Source organism: Arachis hypogaea, chromosome 13 (genome assembly GCF_003086295.3).
Source record: "Arachis hypogaea cultivar Tifrunner chromosome 13, arahy.Tifrunner.gnm2.J5K5, whole genome shotgun sequence".
NCBI lineage: Eukaryota > Viridiplantae > Streptophyta > Magnoliopsida > Fabales > Fabaceae > Arachis > Arachis hypogaea.
Window position 1 is genome coordinate 9314917 of NC_092048.1, and position 21115 is coordinate 9336031.

Consider the following 21115-nt stretch of genomic DNA (forward strand, 5'->3'; position numbering starts at 1 on the left):
AAACTTTTTTTCCTCAATCATAAGCTACGCAGCTGATACTTTAAAGTAGCTCTGTTGTCGCACTTCAAAAGCGTGCCTTAAGGGACATTCATAAATACAAACTCTACACTTCTGCAAATTAGGCCACATTTTTGTAAGCGACATCTATCCCACCATAGCCTATTTTCTATTCGTTTCTTTTTGTAACAAACTATTTTTTTTTTTTTGCAATGGCTTTTATTTTTTAAAACATCAGTATTATAGGACTAATATAAATATTATTTAAAATTGTTGATTAAAAATATAATATTAAACTAATGGACTAAAAGTATTGAATTGGTAACTAAAAGTAATGATGTCTAATATAAATTAAAATTGTTTGTTCTTAAACTTTTTCCTTTCTGAAAAAAATGGCCTCTAGTGGAAACTTATAGTGACCCTTTAAAGTATGACATATATATGTCTTGATCTTATTGCCATGCTTTTTCAAAATTATGTGAAACAATAGGTTATTATAAATTTGGATCTTTTAAATTTTGAATTTTACTTTTAGAGGATAGAGTATGATCTATCACCATTTATTTCATAGGTGGAATCAAGAAAAAACATGAAAGAAAAAATATTCAATGATAAAAAATTTTACTTTATCTTTTAAAATGAAGATCTAAAATTTAAAAGATCCAAATTCGGTTATTATATATATGATGTTTGATTTAGATTTAGTGTTATTAAATGAAATAGATTAAATATTCTATAAACAAAATTACATATTCTAAACGGTTATATATCCAAATATAGAAAAAATTTACCATAACAAAATGTTAAAATATAAATATAAGAAATGAAGTCTTACAACGGTTGAAAATGGATTAAGTGAAAAAATATATAATATAAAGGACCCATATGCATAAACTCATTAATTTAAAATTTTGAATCAAAATATGATCTCGAAGGCATTCTTACTTAATCTACTTGTGTATTCCACCAACACAAGTAGATAGAAGATAGTCACACCAATAATATATATGATAGTTATTTTTCATATTATATATAACCACGGTTTCGCTAGCTAGATAAATGAAAATTTAAACAAACGTGAATAATTGGTCTATATTTTGGTCCACTAAAAAAAAAAAAAAACCACCTCAATCAAGTAACAAAAAATTATTTTATCTTACTTTTTCAACTTTTTAACTATCTGATGCTGTTAAAAATTTTATCAGCGCCATTGTTACTCCACTAGTTCTTCATTGGATTTGCAACAAGAACAATCATCTATTTTATATATAAAATGAATATTCATCTTTTTTATATGTAAAATAAAATATAATAATAAATTTGTATGTAAAATATTATTATCTTTTTTATATGTAAAATGAACATCCATCTTTTTTTTATATAAAATAAAATTAATAATAGATTTACAATAAGAACAATCATCTATTTCGTATATAAAATGAACATCCGCATGCAAAAAATTAAAGATTTATAGAGATAGATTTGTAAAGTATAATAGTTTTTGAAATTATTTGAACGGTAACAAATGTAAAAATTTTAATAAAAAAAAATTATAGAAGTCAGCTTCATAAAAGATTACTTTCTTTAAATTAACTATGAGCAATAAGAATATGTTATATGAGTTTGATAAAAAATATATATGTTTTCTGCTAATTTTATTGCCTAGATGTTGTAGGAAAGAGTGCGAAAATAAGAGATGTGATAACTTATAATTACGTTAAGCCAATTGAATGGGATTGTTCTCTTCACGGCTGTCTGCACGAGCTGCGGAGGGACAACATTGCACTGTTAGACTGCACCTATATTGGTGTGGTGGTGCGGTAGCGTCAACACGGGCACGGACATCAGTGTGGGATGAGGCTGTGGCGACGTGCACGGGCGGTTAAACGGTGGCGTTATGATGCATCGAAATGGCTGTCTCCGAAACCGATGCCGAGTTTTAGGCATAGTGTGAATGTATTTAATTGTTAATCCTAATTTTTTAAAGAGAAAATTTGGAAAATCAGTACTTTTATTAAAATTTGGTCAGTACTTAACCAATAAAAGAAAAACGAATAATTCCACACTATTGGATATAATCTCACCCCACTAAAAACACTAATAATAATTAATTGATAGCTACAAATTACAAAACCTGCTGCCCCTAGCACTCCTCTTTTTCAAATTTTAAAATTTAAAATTAAATAATTAATTAAGAATCTCATTTTTATTTTTTAATTTACTTTCCTTTTTAAATTCATTGTTCACATCGTTTATAATCATCATTATTCCCCTATACTTTCTCATATACCAATATCAATATCAATATCAAATACAATTTCTGTAAAGATGATGAAGAAATACATCAGCTGATGATATGCTTATTCCTTCTTCACTTAATTATATATCTTATACATATGACAAGATGATATATAAATATAGTGTTCGTACAATAATGGAATCCATATCATATAGATTACAGAAGATGCCCCTAAATCTAATTAATAATACCTCTTTTAGTAACCTTGACCTTCAAGCCATGTTTCATGTGAAGAATAACAGAAAGACATGGGCACACATTATGCCCTTTCACCACCTCAAACTGAAAATTCAACAGCAAAGCAATGGCGATGATCTTCATCTGAATAAAGCTTATATTTTTACCCAAACAACTTCTTGGGCCTCCATTGAAAGCTATGAACTTGTAAGATGGTACGTGTATGATGCTTCCCTTTTCAGAAATCCACCTTTCTGGCTTAAACTCCAAGCAATCTTCTCCCCATATTTGTTCCATTCTTCCCATTGAGTACAAAGAGTAAAGTATCATAGTATTTGCATTAACACGATGCCCACTAGGAAGTATATCAGATTTAACTGCACATTTGTGTTCAAAAGGAAGTGGAGGGAAAAGTCTCAATGCTTCACATAAAGCTCCATGCAGATAAACTAGCTTGTTAAGAATTTCTAACCTTGAAGTGATGACCCAATTTTCTTCCTTGGTTATCAGGTTTGCTCTAAATTCTTCAAGAATCTTGGCTTCAACAAGAGGGTGGGTTGAAACCAGCCAAAAAAACCAACTGAGACTTGCACTGATTGCATCCCTTCCTGCTGCTAAGAGATTAAGTGCATTGTCTCTTAGAAACTTGGGCTCTATTGTTTCCATTCCACTTTCCATTACAAGAGCTTTAAGCATGTTAAATTTCGATTCATCATCATCTTTGGTGTAGTTGAATTTGTTTTGCTCTTGGAATGTGGATGATATAAATTGATGCAAGAATTGGTCAATTATTTTTCGACATTCACCGTAGCTCTTCTCTTGTCCAATTTGGAGCCACTTTTGAAGCTTCCACAAAAATCTTGGGGCAATGTGTCTGTAGAACATTCCATCTTCCATCTTGTTGAAAGCTGTCTCAAAAGCGTTTTCCGGGAACTCATCCATGAGCTTGTTAGGAAGGGAGTTAGGATCAAAGCCCAGCACTATGGAGCAGATGTTGTCAAAGGTGAATCTCTGAAAAATGTCTTGCAAGTCCACAATGGTTCCAAGTTCCGATGCATCATTGAGAAGTGGAACTAGGCAACTCTCCAGCTTCTTATGAATGGTTTTCACAAACGAACTCTCAAACGAGTTTTGTTTGAACAACGAGTGCAGTGTGTCCCTGTTGCGCTTCCATTTGTCGGAATCGATGTTAAAGATGCCATCTCCCATGATTTCAAAAATCTCATAGAACTTAGGCCCTTTAATGTAGTTGTCAAAGTTCTTGCTGGTAATGTGGTGCACGTTCATAGGGTCAACGGTGATGAGAAAGTCAAGGTTTGTGAGCCAGGGACCTTTGAACAGGAAAGTACCTTGATAGTGCTTCAAAATAGTGGTTGCATAATCATGGATATTGGATAGATTACATAAAAGTGCTGGTAGCATACCAAAGAAGGGCCAATCAATTACGAGGTTATTTCTGTTGGACAGCCATGTGTGGATGAAGAAGAATGAGACAATGGCTAAAAAAATAACAATTAAATCTAAGGAGTCCATCAAGATTTGGCCTTATTTTTCGAGGGCTTGTTTTGAGTGATGTCTGATATATGCATGATGTGGTTTCTTTGATCATAAATTTATATAGGCACATAATCTTTCTAACCATGAAGATAATACTACAGAAAGAAAAAATAAATAAAATAAATAAATACGATACTTAAACGTGTTTTAGTCACCAAAAAAAACGTGTTTTAAAATATTTGTATGTTTGTATTTTATTATTTATTCGTTTATATAATCCCAAAAAATATATGTATATCTGTTTACATTAAAAAAATATTTGCAATATGATTTTAACCGACTTAACAAAGATATAATTTAATTTTATTGAAATTATTGTATTAATTTAAAAAAAATATATTATTTATATACTGAAATTAATCAATACAATTTATTATTGTGTATTTATGTATAAATGTATATTTTATTTAATTTATTTTTAATATATATTTTATATTTTAATATATATTTTATATTAATAACTAATTTTAATAGTGGATTTTACTATACATTTAATATTTTTTATTAATCTAAATCACAATGTAAACGCTTTTTTAAATTGTCTAGTAGCCTGATTTCATTTATACTAACTGCAAAGAGTGATTTGAAATTAAAAGTGATTTATATTAACGCTTTTTTTGGAACTATTTATTATAAATAATGATTTAAAATTAAAAATAAAATTTATTTTTTTAATATTTGATTTTAATTTAATTAAAATTTTATATTATTTTTAATTATTTTATCAATATAATTATACAAGTGACAAAATTTAATTGATTTTCTATCAAAGTAAAAATATTTTTATACATCATTTAACCATCCTCAACTAACTACAATAAATTTTTATTATTTTTATAAATTTTTTATAATTATATTTTTTATTATTGTATTTTTTTCAAATTTTTTGAATAAAAAAATAAAAATTAATTAGATTTTTATAATTATTTTAATTCATCATCAAACAAAATATAAAAACACAAATTTTTTCACCATTGAGTGCATAAACGGCGAGGTGAGGTCTGTTAGCTGGAATCCTGCTTGCCTTGATGATGAGGCTCGCAAAATTGGCTGCCGTTGTGTGAAACGCACTTGTTTATTGTCACCGAAATTGGAACCAAAATTGGTTGTGTCATTGGTCGGCCGTCATTGAAATGGTGCCATTGGCTCTGAAAGGTGTGGCGACGCATTTAAACCAATATTAATGATGCATTTCCTACTTGTGTGCAACTTCTTAATATGATTAGTACAACTATATAATTATGCTTAAACGACTGCATTTGTACAATATTTCGTGGCTAAACTTTTTTATATCAGTGATTTTAATGTGAAATGTAAAAATATTTGATATTTTAATGTTTTATACTATTGTAATAGTAATATATAATAAAAATAATTTTTTAATTATAAAAATTAAAACGTCATTCATATTTTATAGTAAAAAAATTTACTTATAAAAAAAAGTGTTTTGTACTACTAATAAAAAAGGAAAAGTCTAGGGGGCCAGCAGTTTTGGTGAATTTTGGCCAGCATATAACCAACAGAAAAAGGTGAGTCATTGGATGAAATCTCACATTAATCTCACACCATTAGATCATCATTGATGGCTATTTGATGGCTACTAATCACAAAAGTTGCTGGCCCCTAGCATTGCCCAATAAAAAATGCACAACCGTTGGGGCAAATTTGACTTTCACTAGTATAAAAAATGCTCACTTATCCAACCAATTAAAGCCCCACATACATTGTGTTCACGTCATAAATCATTGAAATATTTTTAAGTTAAATTTAAATGCTTTTTAGACACTGACGGACTGAAATGGCAACCTCACCTGAAATGTTTCCGTATACGAGCTCATTAATTATGATGTGGAAATAATACCAACTAAAATAATGTTACTATTTATTTAAATTAAATAAATAGTCTAAATGAGATCTACCGGTTCCAGTTATTCCACATATCTTGAGAGGTTGCTTCCAAATTTTTATGGTGGATATGCATTTTCACAGTTAACAAGTACTGCTCATCAATCAGAGGAGTGCCAGAGGATAGGATGATCATGCACATGCCAATTATTAATAGAAAAATCTTTGTATTATTTAACATTTAATTTTTTAATATTAAAATTAGTTTTTCTAATGTTTGAAGGGTTTAAAATTTAGTAGTTAAAATTTATGATATAAAAGTTAGCTAGAGTGGCTAACGAGAATAACAAATAAAATGGACTAAATACTTGAACTGAAATTGTAGTCATGTTAAGAATGCACGGTGTTAGGAGAAAGAAAGAAAAAAGAGTAGAATAAAAAATAATTAAAAAAGCCAAAATTAATAAAGCTGGCTATAAAAAATTAATTCTTTAATGAAATTGTTTATTTTGCGTGTTTTTATTATTAGGAGATTTAAAGTAAAAATAGAAACAATAGATAACATCTACATTTACTATGTATATATATATACATTCAAATATATGTCATGATTAATAAAATTTATTTATAATTTTATATTATATTTTTTGCATTTTTTATTCCAATTATTTTTAAATTTATGTGATTCATTTATAAAAAATATTTATACCAATAAAAAATAAAATTATTTTTTAAATTTAATGATATTAGACAAATGAGTCGATTATTCAATCAAATAAATTAGTTCAATATAATACTTTTAAATTTGTAATAATAATAATAATAATAATAAATACAACTTTTTACACAGGTCTTAATCTAATTATTTAAATTCATAAACTCATAATCAGCTTTAGACTGATTTATCATTTCTAAAATATTTTCAGTTATTTAATCTATAGTTAAAGTCTCTCGCATGTTATATAATCTATCATTTGTTAAAGTTTGTTAGTTTGTCACATTATTCCTGCATATTAATTATACTACACATTTATAGAAATATCTAAATTTTTATAATCATATTTTATAAGAATAATTATCTAAATAAGATGATTAGAAAAATCTAAAAAAATAAATAAATAATTCAATTACTAAAAATATAAAAAATAATATTTAAAAATATCTAAAATAATATCTAATACTTAAAAATATCTAGAAGTATTGATTAGCCAATTTTAAGAGTCTATAAATAGGTCATGATAGAACTCATTATAATCAAGTGAGCTAACACACTCAAGTCTCATTAATTTTTGTACTCTTTTTTCTAACGAATTTGAATCCTCTAAAATGAGAAAATTGATAAAATAATAAAATAAATAGTTAATTATAATTAATTTTGTAACTTCCATAAAATATATGTTTTATTATCTTAATTTAAGAGTGATTAACTTCTCACTTAAATCAATTTTTTTATTTTAAAAGATCTTAATCCCTTTTAAATTATTAATAATGTAAGTATCAAATTTGTCTAACCATTTATCTAAGTTATTTCTTTATCAAAACTATTGTTACTATTTTTGCTACAATATTTAAGTCCATAATACACGAAATCAACTTCAAACTATATTTCATAAAACTATCGGTGGTACTTGAGCTATGTTTGATCCATCATTTATTGGGCATAGAATATTTTTTGATAGCTTCTCAATTATACATATTCATCATATTATAACTCACTCTAACAAAATTTTCTATAACCATGATTATCTCAATGCAACTATAAGTATTCTCATACCTAGATTATTCAAAAGACAATTATGAAAATTGACATTCTCAAATAAAAACTTTTCTATAAACACAAAACTGGTGGAAGGTTGTCCACAAAGAGTTCACTATACTAAAAAATCAACCAACCTTTTCCGCTATAGAAATAAAGAAATTAAAGGAAGAACAACAAAAAAATTATATTACTTTATACTTTCTCCAACAAACTGTGACCAAGATAAATTTCTCAAAGATAGAAGAAATATTGTCAACCAAGGAATTATGAAAAAATTTGGAGCAGTGGTACTGAGCTGACATAAAGGTACATACAATCTTTTTCCAATCTCTAAGAAAATCATATAGAAATATGAAAACAAAAAATTATAAAAAAATAAAAAATTACTATACAATATTAATGAACTCAATAACTGAAATGAAAGTTTGGAAATCATTTGCTAAATAAAAAGATAATAGAAAAGATACTAATTAGTTTAGTATCCAAATTTGATCTTAAAGTGTCTAACAATTGAATACACTAAGGATTCATCAAAGTTAGTGTTGGTACAAAAAATGAATTTTTTTTTTCAATAAGAGAGCGTTTTGACTGCTAATGGTTTCGACAACAGAAGCGGTGTTTCGACAACAAAAGTAGAAACAGGTAAGCTGAAGTCAAAAAAGATGGTACAAAGAGCGTCGAAGTCAAAAGGGAGTTATTACCTTTTCTTGATCACTAAGACTTGCTATTCGACCTTCAAGTTGAGTAGAGAATATAGGTGCGGAAATTGAAGAGTATGCTAAAGAAACGTGAGGCTTGAAGATCAAGAAAGATGTGAGTGTCAAAATTTAGGAGTCAAAATTCTTCATGGTCAAGACAAGGTCATGACTGAGAAAAAAGAAGAAGTAAGATCATGGACAATATGCTCCATGGTAACACTATTTTCATGATTTATAAATAGTAGAAACTTAAAAGAGTTTTAAGACTTCTTCAAAAACACTAGATTATCACACATAAGTCTTCGCTAAAATTTTCAGTCTCCGTGATGCAATGAAAGAACATGGAGCACAAGTACATGTAAGTGTTGGAAGTCCATTTTTATTTGTTTTTATTTTATTTTCTTTTTTCGTTTCTTTTCATTTATTTGCTTTACGCATTCTATTTTTTACTTCTGTTCTTCAAGAAATTTGTTTTCTTTCAATTTCAACTTTAATTTAAAATTTTATCTACTTTATTGCAATTCTTTATTATTTGCCACTATTCAAGCAACTCATATATTTTGACATGAACGCTAAGTAATTCTCAGGTCGAGCCCACTCTTTTTCAGAGGAGTTGTATCTGCTCCCTGATATTTAAAATCTTGAGACAAGCTCGATTCGACATCCTGTCAAGATATCCTGTCAAGGCTACCAAAAATCGAGTGAAACAGCTAGTATTAACAAAGTTAATAAGCTCATTACATGTTTTTTAACAAAGGATACCATGACGAGGTGGCGATGATGAAGCTGCGGGAGGCAGCGAAGACTCTGCTGGAGGCGGCGATGATGCTGCTGGTGGTGTTACGTTGACGATTTCGTTAGACACGGCGATGACGAGGGAAGATCGATTGGAGGAGGTCGTAGTGATGATGAACGAGAATGGAGCAGGAGGCGCCGACGCTGTTGAACGAGCGCGGTGCATGACGTGGCAATGTTGAGGCAGTGACAGTGACTAGCGATGAGAGTGAGTGATGGTGGCGGTTACCAACGAAACGATAGCAAATGGTGGCGATGGGGGTTGACAGAAAGAGAGAAAGAGAAAGGGGACACAAGTAAGGTTAATGATGTTGCAAAAATGGAGGAGAAGGATTTGCAAATTTGAATTTATGGTCAATTTTACCCGCAGATTTATGCGTAGCCTGTGACTAAAATGGTATATTTCATTTAATTACCTTATCGTCGAATTTTTTTGTCCCTAAATCCAACAATAATGATCGCGCCAATTTTTCTTTTTTCCCCCTCCAATTATTATCAGTGAATTTATTGTTGGAAACCGAATCCGATGTAACTTGTTTACCCGATTGACGAATTTATTGCCAAAGCAGTTGATAAATCTGTCACTAACTTCCGACGGTATTAAGCGTTTTTCTTGTAGTGATAGTAGAACTAAGTATATAGCTATCAAATATTATTTTACACGAAAAGTTTTATTGGAGATAAAAGATATAGATTGAGTATTGCACCACAGATGAACAACTAATTAACTTCTTCAATAAGGCGCTCCCAAAATCAAAGTTTAAACGATTTCAAAAAATATTTGAAGTTACACAAATTTACATCAAAAGAAGTACGTTACACATTTGTAAAAATATCTAAATTTTTATGATATTTATTTTTATCTAAATATTATATTAAAAATTTTAAAAATACATAAATAATTCAAGTCTAGAAATATCTAGGATAATAACTAAAAATATTTAAGATCGTATATATCTAAGATAATATCTAATATCTAAAAATATCTAGAAGTATTGATGAAGCAATTTGAGAAACTTATAAATAGATCATGATAGAATTTATTGTAATCAAGTGCGCTAACACACTCTTTTTATTAGTCTTTGTACTCTCTTTTAAACTATCAATAATATAAGAGAAAATTTCACCGCTTTTTCTGCGAGATACTAAAATGACACTCTTCTTCCCTCTATTTTATAAATGTACATTTTTTTCCTTTCTAATTTTTGAAAAATATCCTTTTTAATCCACTTTATAAATTTTTTGTGTTAACTAATATTAACTTTATCCATTTTTTAAGAAAAAATAAATTATTTTTTTGAAAAAATACCCATTAGCAAAAATTTTATTTTTTATCACTAAATTTTGCTTACCAAAATGTTTTTCTAATAAATTATTTTTTTATTAATTAAATTATATTTTTATTAAAATACTTTTGAAAAAACTAATAATTAAATTATTTTTTTTCTAAAATACTTACCCTTTAATAATTTTTTAATTATTAAATTATGATTTTACTAAAATTTTTGTTAATCATTATTTTTATATTTTACTATTAATTTTTTGATATCAATATATATTATTTTAACATTAAATAAAAAATCTTACCACTGTTAATATATATAACAATTAATATATATTGATATTAAAAAAGAATCTTACTAAAATTTTTTATTTAATGTTAAAATAATATATATAGATATCAAAAAATTAATAGTAAAATATAAAAAAATTGTTAACAAAAATTTTGGTAAAATTATAATTTAATAAATTAAAAAATTATTGAAGGATATTTTTTTAAAAAAAATTATATAATTATTAAATTTTTTAGAAAATACAATTTAATCAATAAAAGAATAATTTATTAAGAATATTTTGGTAAGCAAAATTTAATGATAAAAAATAAAATTTTTATTAATGGGTATTTTTTTAAAAAATAATTTATTTTTTCTTAAAAAATGGATAAAATTAACATTAGTTAACACAAAAAATTTAAATATGAGGTTTTTTAAAAATTAGAAAGGAGGAAAATGTACATTTATAAAATAGAAAGGAGAAGAATATCATTTTAACATCTCATAAGAGACGGAAGTGTAATTTTCTCATAATATAATTATCAAATTTTTCGAATTATTTGTTTAAATTACTCTTTCATTATCAAAACTATTTTTGTCGCAACATCCAAATTTATAAACACTAAACCAACTTCAAACTATTTCATAAAATCATTTTTGCAAAACAGGTAGACAATTACGCTAATTATATAATATAATTATTTTCATATTATATATGATCCATATCAATTACAGACATTGAAAAGATGATGAATATAGTCAATACATGCATCAGCTGATGATATGCTAATTACTTCTTCACTTATTTATCCTATACAGATGACAAGATGATATATAATGTCCGTACAATAGTGGAGTCCATACCATATATATAGATTCCCCTAAATGCTAAATCTAATTAATAATACCTCTTTTAGTAACCTTGACCTTCAAGCCATGTTTCATGTGAAGAACAACGGAAAGACATGGAGACACATTATCCCCTTTCGCCACCTCGAATTGAAAATTCCACAGCAAAGCAGTGGCGATGATCTTCATCTGAACAAAGCTTATGTTTTTACCCAAACAACTTCTTGGGCCTGCTTGAAAAGCTATGAACTTGTAAGATGGTATGTGTATCTTTCTTCCCTTCTCAGAAATCCATCTTTCTGGCTTAAACTCCAAGCAATCTTGTCCCCATGTTTGTTCTACTCTTCCCATTGAATATTGACAATAAATACCATAGTATTTGTATTAACACGATCCCCACTGGGGAGTATATCAGATTTAACTGCAGATTTGTGCTCAAAAGGAATTGGAGGGAAAAGTCTCAATGCTTCACACAAAGCTCCATGCAGGTAACTAGCTTGTGTATAAAGTTTGCTCTGATTTCTTCAAGGATATTGGCTTCAATAAGAGGATGGGTTTGAAACTAGCCAGTAAAACCAACTGAGACCTGAACTAATTGCATCCCTTCCTGCTGCTAAGAGACTAAGAGCATTGTCTCTTAAAAACTTGCGATCTATATGTTCCATTCCAATTTCCTCCACAAGAGCTTTAAGCATGTTAAAGTTTTTCCTTTTAAGCATGTTAAAAACTTGCGATCTATCACTACAAGATTAATGTTTATTTGAGGGAGTATTTTAGTAAAGGTTTTTAAAAACTTCCACAATGCATTTTATTTATGACAATTTAAAAAACCTCCACTTATAATTCATTAAAATTCATAATTTCAAAACAAAGCTCATTTTCTCTTTCTCCAAAATGAGAAGCGTCAAGTTAGCTGAGAGAGTGGCTATGAAACCCTAGGTTTTTCACCTCCATTTTCGCCGCCATTCCGGCTGCCGTTTCCGCCGCCGCCGCCGCCGACGCCGACGCCGTTACCACTGCCATATCCGTTGCAGCAGAGACCTTCCCTTTGAACTGCTGCTGGTACTGTTTTTTCTTCTTCCGACGCCGTTACCACTTCCGAGCTTCTTCTTCTTCAACGCCGCTTTCTGTCACTCCAATTTCTCTTTTGAACTGCTGCTGGTACTTCTTTTTCTTCTTCTTCCCTATTAATTTGTTGATATTTCTTCTTTGTTAACAATAAATTGCATTGTGGATTTTGTTTCTTATTTTTCTTTATACCGTTGAATTGGTTCATTTGGTTAATGGTTTCTTAATCGAACTTTAAGAAATCGTTAATTTATTTATATTAATATATATTTTTTTTGCATTGTGTGGTACTTTGTCTTCGATTAATATATTTTATGTTCGCTGCAATTTTTTTGTTTTTCCGGTTAAATTTCTTTTAATTTTGTTGCTGAAAATATAACTTATTTTTATGTCTTTTCATTTTTTAATTTTGCTCTTTCGTTCTTTATTCACAAATTGTATTCAGTTGAACGAAATCCATTGCAAGACTAGAACTTAGGTTGATAAGTTAATGTTAGGTGAGGGCACGTGGTGGTAGGTCCTTTGGGCTCAATTATCTGCTATTGCTTTACATAATTACATGGAGTCCTTCACGGACCATGATAATTGTGTGGAATGACTCATCCTAACTTCATATATGAGTGTGAAGTGTGAACCTTTGTTTTTTCCTTCCAATTATTTGAATTTAATTTCTTAATTAGCTGTTTTGCAAATGGATAATTCTAGATTATCTCTTCTCTTAATTGATCATCTTATAGATTGAGTATTGGATATATAATATAATAAGCAGCATTTAAAAACTAAGCTCTTTTATTGACATAACATCAAATGATCCAATAGGTGGCTTTTGAATTAGCTCTGTGGCTTCTTTAGAAGAGAAGGAAAGAAAAAAAAGTAAAAGTTAAAAACTAAAAATTGATCTCTTTTTTTTTGGTGATTTCTGAAAGCTTATTAGCAAGATTAAGATGCCTTGCCCTTTTGTCTCAATCAGATAATTCCTCCTTGCTAGTTAGTTTCTGCCAATCAATCTAACTCTTACAACAGAAAAAAAGCAGGAAAAAAAATAAAAATAAATAAATAAGTAAATAAATAAATCTGATCTTTTGTGCTGACAAATATCTCAGTTTCAGTATCCACAGAAGTCCATATTCTTTTGGCAGGAGCTGTTCCAGGATCCTATACCAACATAAATTAAAACATGCCCATTATTCATTTTTCTATGATGTAACAAAACATAAACTCAAATAACATTTTTGAATAAGAGTCTCTTATAGTTTTCTTTTCGTGTTCAAGATAGATTGTTCTGTATCTCTTCAAAGCTGAAGCCTGTGAGTTATTTAGTCGCTGTACCTTTGTTTCTGATTCTCTTGTCTCAGTTTTGAATCTTTGCTGTGAATAGGGCCTATTGAGATGAACTTTGGTGTGTAAGCTTCCTCGTTCAACTTGAATAGATGAGAAGGAACCTTGTAAATGCAACATTCATCAAGCACCAATGGTTCAAAATATTTCTGGAATGTTAATTAATATTTCCTGAATCTTAGGTTTTGTTTCTCCTTCTAAAGCATTATTGTTGTTAATGTTTGGAGAAGCCATTGCAACCTAACTTCTCTTATTGCCTAATAGAATCCATCACAAAGTGAATATTCAATAAATCACTTAGCTTCAAATATATAGTAACATATATAATCTTGAAAGGGTAAAAAATTAAACTGAATCTCTTTTAATTTATACAAAGCAGAGATATAAGAGAAATTCCCTGAATATATTTTACCAAATAGTAATGATTTTTTTCCCTAAAAGAACTTGCAAATACCAATTAAAGTGCAAGAGCTAAATGACTAGTTGCTTTTCAGTTTCCATTATTCATATATTTTCCTTTATAAGGTTTGAAGCTGCCTTTTGATGTGTTTTTTTCTTTCATGTCTTATAGTAATTAGTTTTGCTAAAGAGTTCAGTGATACTGATTTATTATGCTTTCATTTCAATTGAGTTAAAGTTGAAAATTGCTTCAACAAAAATAGCTTTTTATTTCAAGCTCTTTTGTTCCTTATTTTTGGTTTATATGTCATGCCCCTGGGTTATAGTTCACTATTCTTCAGAGTTCAGGCTGCTTATTGCTTCTGTACCACCTCTTGTCATTCTTAGCTCAAACTGATTTATAGTGTTGCACCTTCCGAATTCATTATGTTTCCTAAATAATCATGGGGAATGTATTGTGTATCAGGAGGGGAGAGCCCAACATCCAGAAGCAGTACTCATACTCATACTTGGATTCAATTTTCTAATAAGTGATACTTGCACCGTCCATGATACTACATTTTTCAGTGAGTTAAACAAATCTTCAGCAACCACAATTTTCATGGCTTGACAAGATACTGCATTTTTTAACGAGTTAAACAAATTTCCCAAAGTATAAAAAAAAATTGATTACTATTTTCCATTACTACAGTTTATAATGCTGGATTGCTGGCTGAAATTGTCCAAATTTTGGTTTAAGACCACACCATCACATACAGAGTGGCAACGTGCAATTAGAGATTAGAGAGTGATAACACTTTCTATTTAATAATAATAATAATAATAATAATAATGATAGCACTTTCCATTTAGCTGGATGCATGTCACCGTCACTTTTATTGTTTTCTGGCTCCTTTCTTTAATAAAATGTTAGTTATTTACTATTTACTAATTACTATTTAGTATTTACTAATTAAGTATATGGCTCCTTTCTTTAATAAAATGTTACCTTTAGTGAAAGTTTCTTGCATAGTATCACTGTCAAACAAAGAAAAGGAGAATCAATTTTTTATTAAATAAATTAAACATGTATATTTTGAACTTGGTTATATTAACAATTAATGCATTTAAGTTATTATGTTATTATAATTTGTAATTTCTCCTGCTTGAATGTCCAGAGAATTATGGAAAGGATTTATCTTGTGCATTCTTTAGTAATGAAGGGATAATAAATAATCTTGCACTTGTCTGCGTCTATTTATCTATTTGAATGTCTTGTTATTTTGTATGGATCTATATTAACTTAAAGACCTGATGTTTAATAATTAGTAAATGAAGGGAGTTAATTACTGTAAATGGGAGGTTAGTAGTTTACATTTCACATGGCATTTTCTTGACATTTTTGTCTGACATCACAAATGCTCAAAGTTATTTTCTAATACACTAATTGTTCTAACTATAATGAAGCACTTGATTATTTTTGCTGATTTTACTGTCATGCTTTTGTAATAACAGACTAGTCTTATTCATAAAGGTATAAAAGTATTTTAATATTAGATATTGGACATACATTTTTGTGAATTAAATGTGAATATTACCTGCTTGATATATAAATTTTGAGCAGGTTGTGTAGTTGCTTTGCTGTCACAATTCTTATATGCTGATTTATACTTATGCTCGAACTTAAAATGTAGAGGATTTTTTACTATTCTCAATTCTGAGAGAAAATTTGTAACATTTGTCAATTTTGTAACTTTATTCATAAAAAACTTGTAACTTAATAACAATTTTTTGTAACAAGTTAAGAAACGAGTGAGAATCAATGGAGACTCATGATTTTTATGTCTCTCGTAACAAGTTAGTATAATGTCTAATTATCTTGTGTGCTTAACAGTTTTGTGTTTGTTAATATGCAGTCATGCCAAGGGAAAAACGCATAAAAAATCCATTGAAGTTTGTAGATGAGAGGGAAAACAACAATGCTTCTCGTTCACTTCAACCTCCAGCACCAGCAGCATCTGAAGATACCACTAATGTAGAGGCTAGTGAGACTCCTTCTCAAGCCGCTGCAAATTCCATTTCATCTGATGGAGCCACACGTTGTTCTAATTCAAAGTCTTCATCTGCTTGGAATGTGGAGATAATTGGTATTAATTTATATTGCATAACTAGTGTAGAGGCAACTGATTCACAATATTAATTTTAATAGATAGGAAAACTTTAAAAAATCCTCATAACTTAAAATGGTAAATGATGATAACTGCCTCTTTTTGAGATGTAAACCTCCCAATTTCACTAAAAAATTTCACTTACCACTCACTCACGCCTCAGATTATGATGATGGCTTTTATTTTATTTTATTTTATTTTCTTTTGGCTATTATTTGAGATTTATATATTATGGAAAATAATGGGATTGTAGCAACATTGTAACAGCATGTATATATGCTTCGGGGAACTTGAAGAGTCACTTATTAGCTAGTTTATTATAACACTATTCTTTTATTTATTTATTTTTTAATTACTTGTTTCCTGTATTCATTTCTCCCATACCCCAGGGTTCTAATGTCTTTTTCCAATCACTGCTTCTATTTGTAACAAATATTATACACTGTTATCATTTAAATCATTCTTATTTTTCTTAAGACTCTACAAATGTGAAGAAGAAGGCTAAGATCAAAGTCAAGGATGTTTGCAACTTACTTAGGGGAGACAGTGTAATTGTAGAGGTTGACGAAGAGGGTGCGATATATGGTGAAGCACAAGGTTTACTTGCTGGTTATTGTGGTATATTAGCAACTAATGCACGTATCTTTCCAATTAGCTTTGAAAAGTGGTCAGGACAAGAAAATGGTGGCATACCTAAGTCTTTCAAGGATGAGTGCTTTGATACAATGATAAAGGTAAAATCCATTTTATTTGAAACTTCTATTAGTTCAAGTAATTATTTATTTATTTATTTATTTTTTGTTTGAAGCCCCACTTCTATTTTACAAGCACAGAAAAGATTGCCTACAGGTATTGCATTCAAAGTATTGCAAAGAAGTGGGCAACATATAGGCAAAGATTGTGAAATGAGTTCTATGATCCAACCATGAGAAGAGAAGCATTGGTGAACAATGTGCCTGATGATGTTCCAAGAGATCAATGGGCTTGTTTTGTCAATTATCGACTAAAACCGTCTACAATTGTAAGACACTAAACAATTCATTTAGTTATTGTTCTACTTTAATTAAAAAAATTATTAATTAAAGTTATTATATTTATTTTTAGGAGCTTTGCATGAAAAATAAGGAAAATCGAAGCAAGCAAACCATTCCTCACACTTGTGGATCTAAATCCAACTCTCGGAGGCGACATGAGATGGTATATATATACACACACTTGGTACATGTGTGATTTTACTTGCATTATATATGTTAATTGTTTAACTCTTTATTCCTTCTTTTTTAGTACTTGGAAACGGGAAAGAAGCCTAGTAGAGGAATAATGTACATTGAAACGCATAAGAGGAAGGATGGGTCTTTTGTAAATAACAAGGCATTAACTATAGTGGTAAGTGTTTTATAAACCTTTGCTGTCTTATCTTATTTTATTTGTATGTGATCATGTGAAAATGGGATTTGAGTGTAGTTGCTTGTGGATTGAGATATATAATGATTATAGGAAAGTGGTTCACTTCACTTCACTTTTCATTTTAAATTTTTAGTTGTGATAATGGTCTAGGAACATTAGAATAATCATAATCTGTAATGCCATTGATTACATGTGTTGTTACTTTTAAATTGAATAGTTTCTATTTACTACTTTTAAATAGGAACAAATTGAGCTGAATATGACACAGTCAAATACACAATTTGAGGTGTCCCCTAATGATGCTGTTGGTAAAGTTTTGGGGCCTGAACACTCTGGGAGAGTTCGTTGCATGGGCATGGGAGCAGCGCCTACAAATACCTTTAGGAATGTGAAAACTCGGCTTAATGGGATGACCATCTCCACTAATTCAGCTGTATCTTCTTCACCTACTACTGCTGCAATTTTACAGGAAAAGATCAATAATTTGGAGTCCGACTTACATAATTCACAGCAAAAGGTCATTAGTCTAGAGTCTAAGTTACAGCAATCATTTGATATGATGAAAGCATATCTAATGATGAAGGAAGGAGGAATTCCCGAAGCACTTGTTGGCTTCTTTTCTGCCCGCGAGGTAACTTTATAATAAATTCATTTGTTAGGAATATAAGTTTAGATGGAATAATACTCATTAATAATGGAGTCTAATTATTGAAATTGAATATGTTCATATCATTAATTCTAATTATAGAAAAGGGAGTGTTATGTTAAAGTTGTTACATTATTTTACCAACTTGTTTCATTATCAGTGGTAACTCACGATATAATAATAATTAGCCGAATTTCAGGAGTTCGGCACCAATTGACAAAATAGTTGCAATAATTAGTTATTAGGCAATTACTTAATTATATCAATTTGGTCATAAATTAGTGCAAGTTGTCTCTGATCCTATTTCAGGATAATGATATCATTTTGTAGTAAGCAACCAAGCATATCCGCATGTTTCTGCCTCTTCAATCGTACAGCTGCAGTTTTCTATTTTCTTATACTAGGTTTAGATGCTCTTTAAAATTGAGTTGTAAGGATTTTATATCGAATTATCTTGATGCTTAACTTTACTGAAATTACTAATAACATCTTATGTTTACATATAGGCTAATGATGCTGAAAGCGAGCCTACTACTCCCTTTGATGCTAGGAGATCAGTTGGTGATAGCAACGGACATCCGAGGACAAATATTTGAGATTTTTATGTAATTAGATGATATTAAAATATTGAATATTTTTACTTTTTAAAGAAAAACAGTAATAGTTATGTAGAACAATACCATATGGAATTATGTTTGGAACTATTGATATTGAGAATTTTTTTATATATAGAGTTATGTCTTATATTATTGAGGAATTGTGTTATAAAAGATTTAGTTTTTAAATTTTGATATTAAAAAATAAATTTTTAATTTGAGAATATGTAAATGAGTTGGGATTAATGAATGATTTGAAATTAAAAATAAATAAATAATTATAGGATTTGTGGAGGTTTAAAAATCTCACAAAATAGTTAATTTTTGTTAAATTAAAAAATTAATTTATGGGGATTTTAAACCGTCACAAAAGTGATTTAAAATTGCCACAAAAGTATAATATAAAACCCCCACTAAACACACATAAAACCCCCACTGAATAGATTGTGGAGGTTTTTAAAAACCCCCACAAAAGACCTCGTGGCACCTCAAATTTTGGGGGTTTTGGAAACTCCCACAAACCATTTGGTGGGGGTTATAAACCTCCACAAATAGGAAAAAAAACCTCCACAAATAAACAAAAATCTTGTAGTGTATGTAGTATACTTTTAAGAAGATTTATGCACCATAAGTGACTAAAAAAACTAAAACACTTCTAGCAATAGTAAAGATGAAAAATAAAAGTTTTTCGCTAAGATGGAATTACATCATGGAAACTTTATTAAATGCACAAGAAGATTATTCATGATTGTGGCATCGAAGCTTTGGTCATTTTCATTTTTATGGATTAAAATTGCTACACCATAAGCAACTAATGAGGAATCTATCAAATATTACAGAGATTAATCAATCTTATAAAGGTGTTTCCTTGAAAAACAATATTTTCAACCATTTTCTTTTTAGAAGAGTTTAGTGAGCTAAGGAGATACTTGAATTAGTTTACAATGATGTCTGTGGACCGATGAAAACACTATCACTCAATAACAATAGGTACTTCATTCTCTTCATTGATGATTATACTAAGATGACTTAGGTATATTTCCTACATGAAATATCAGAGGTTTTGGCATTTTCAAGAAATTCAAGCAATACATGGAGTAGTAAAGTGGTTGTAGTATCAACGTACTTCGTAGTAACAGAGGAACTGAATACACTTCCAAAAAATTTAATAAATTTTGTGAAGAAGAGAGTGTCGACTGTCGAACATCAACTCACAGTTGGATATGCTCCTGAGTAAAATGGAGTATATGAGAGAAAAAATAGAATTATGATAGAGACGGCACGCTTGATCCTTAAGGAGAAAAATCTATCAAACATCTTTTGGGCAGAAACTATATACACAGTAGTAGTATACCTTCTAAATCATTATCCCACAAAAGTAGTAGAAAATAAAACTCCAATTAAAGTATGGAGTGGACGAATGCCTTCTACAAAACATCTAAGAGTTTTTGAATGTCTATGTTATGTCCACATTCTCACAAAAAATTATCTCGATGAGAAGACAGAGAAATAAATCTTTCTTGAATATAGTGTACAACCAAAGGGATATCATGTGTATAACTTGCAAACAAATAAACTGATAATCAGTCGAGACGTGGAGTTCGATGAATATATTTCATAGAACTAGGAAGATGAAAAAGTCGAGAAAAAAAGCATTGAAGTATCACAACAACCACCTACAAGACTAGAAGAACAAGAACGTGAAAAAACAAGTACAACTACTCCAACAGTAGAGCAACCATTGATTTTCCTCCAAAAAAAAAAATTAGACCTCTACAAGATGTATACGAAACATCTAATTTTGCCAAGATTGAGCCTAAAACTTTGAAGAAGCAGAAAAGCAAGAAGAATAGAAAAATACAATAGAAGAAGAAATCAAGATTATTAAAAAGAATAACACACAAAAGTTGGTAGATCGCCCTTCAAATAAAGATGTTATTGGAGTCAAATAGTTATACAAGACTAAACTCAATCTTGATAAATCT

General features: G+C 29.3%; 2 protein-coding genes across 2 annotated transcripts; one reads left to right on the forward strand and one right to left on the reverse strand.

Annotated features, from left to right (window-relative positions):
* Positions 1-2472: 2472 nt before the first annotated feature.
* Positions 2473-4060, reverse strand: LOC112735739 (alkane hydroxylase MAH1). Its single transcript, XM_025785250.3, has one exon. The coding sequence runs from the start codon at positions 4004-4006 to the stop codon at positions 2474-2476; it is 1533 nt and encodes a 510-aa protein (XP_025641035.1). The 5' UTR covers positions 4007-4060; the 3' UTR covers position 2473.
* Positions 4061-14270: 10210 nt separating this feature from the next.
* Positions 14271-19293, forward strand: LOC112735741 (uncharacterized). The gene is made up of 7 exons (XM_072213362.1): positions 14271-14900; positions 16230-16460; positions 16959-17215; positions 17586-17678; positions 17766-17867; positions 18130-18519; positions 19041-19293. Exons 2-7 carry the CDS (start codon positions 16232-16234, stop codon positions 19128-19130), a joined length of 1161 nt encoding a protein of 386 aa, XP_072069463.1. The 5' UTR covers positions 14271-14900; positions 16230-16231; the 3' UTR covers positions 19131-19293.
* Positions 19294-21115: the final 1822 nt, after the last annotated feature.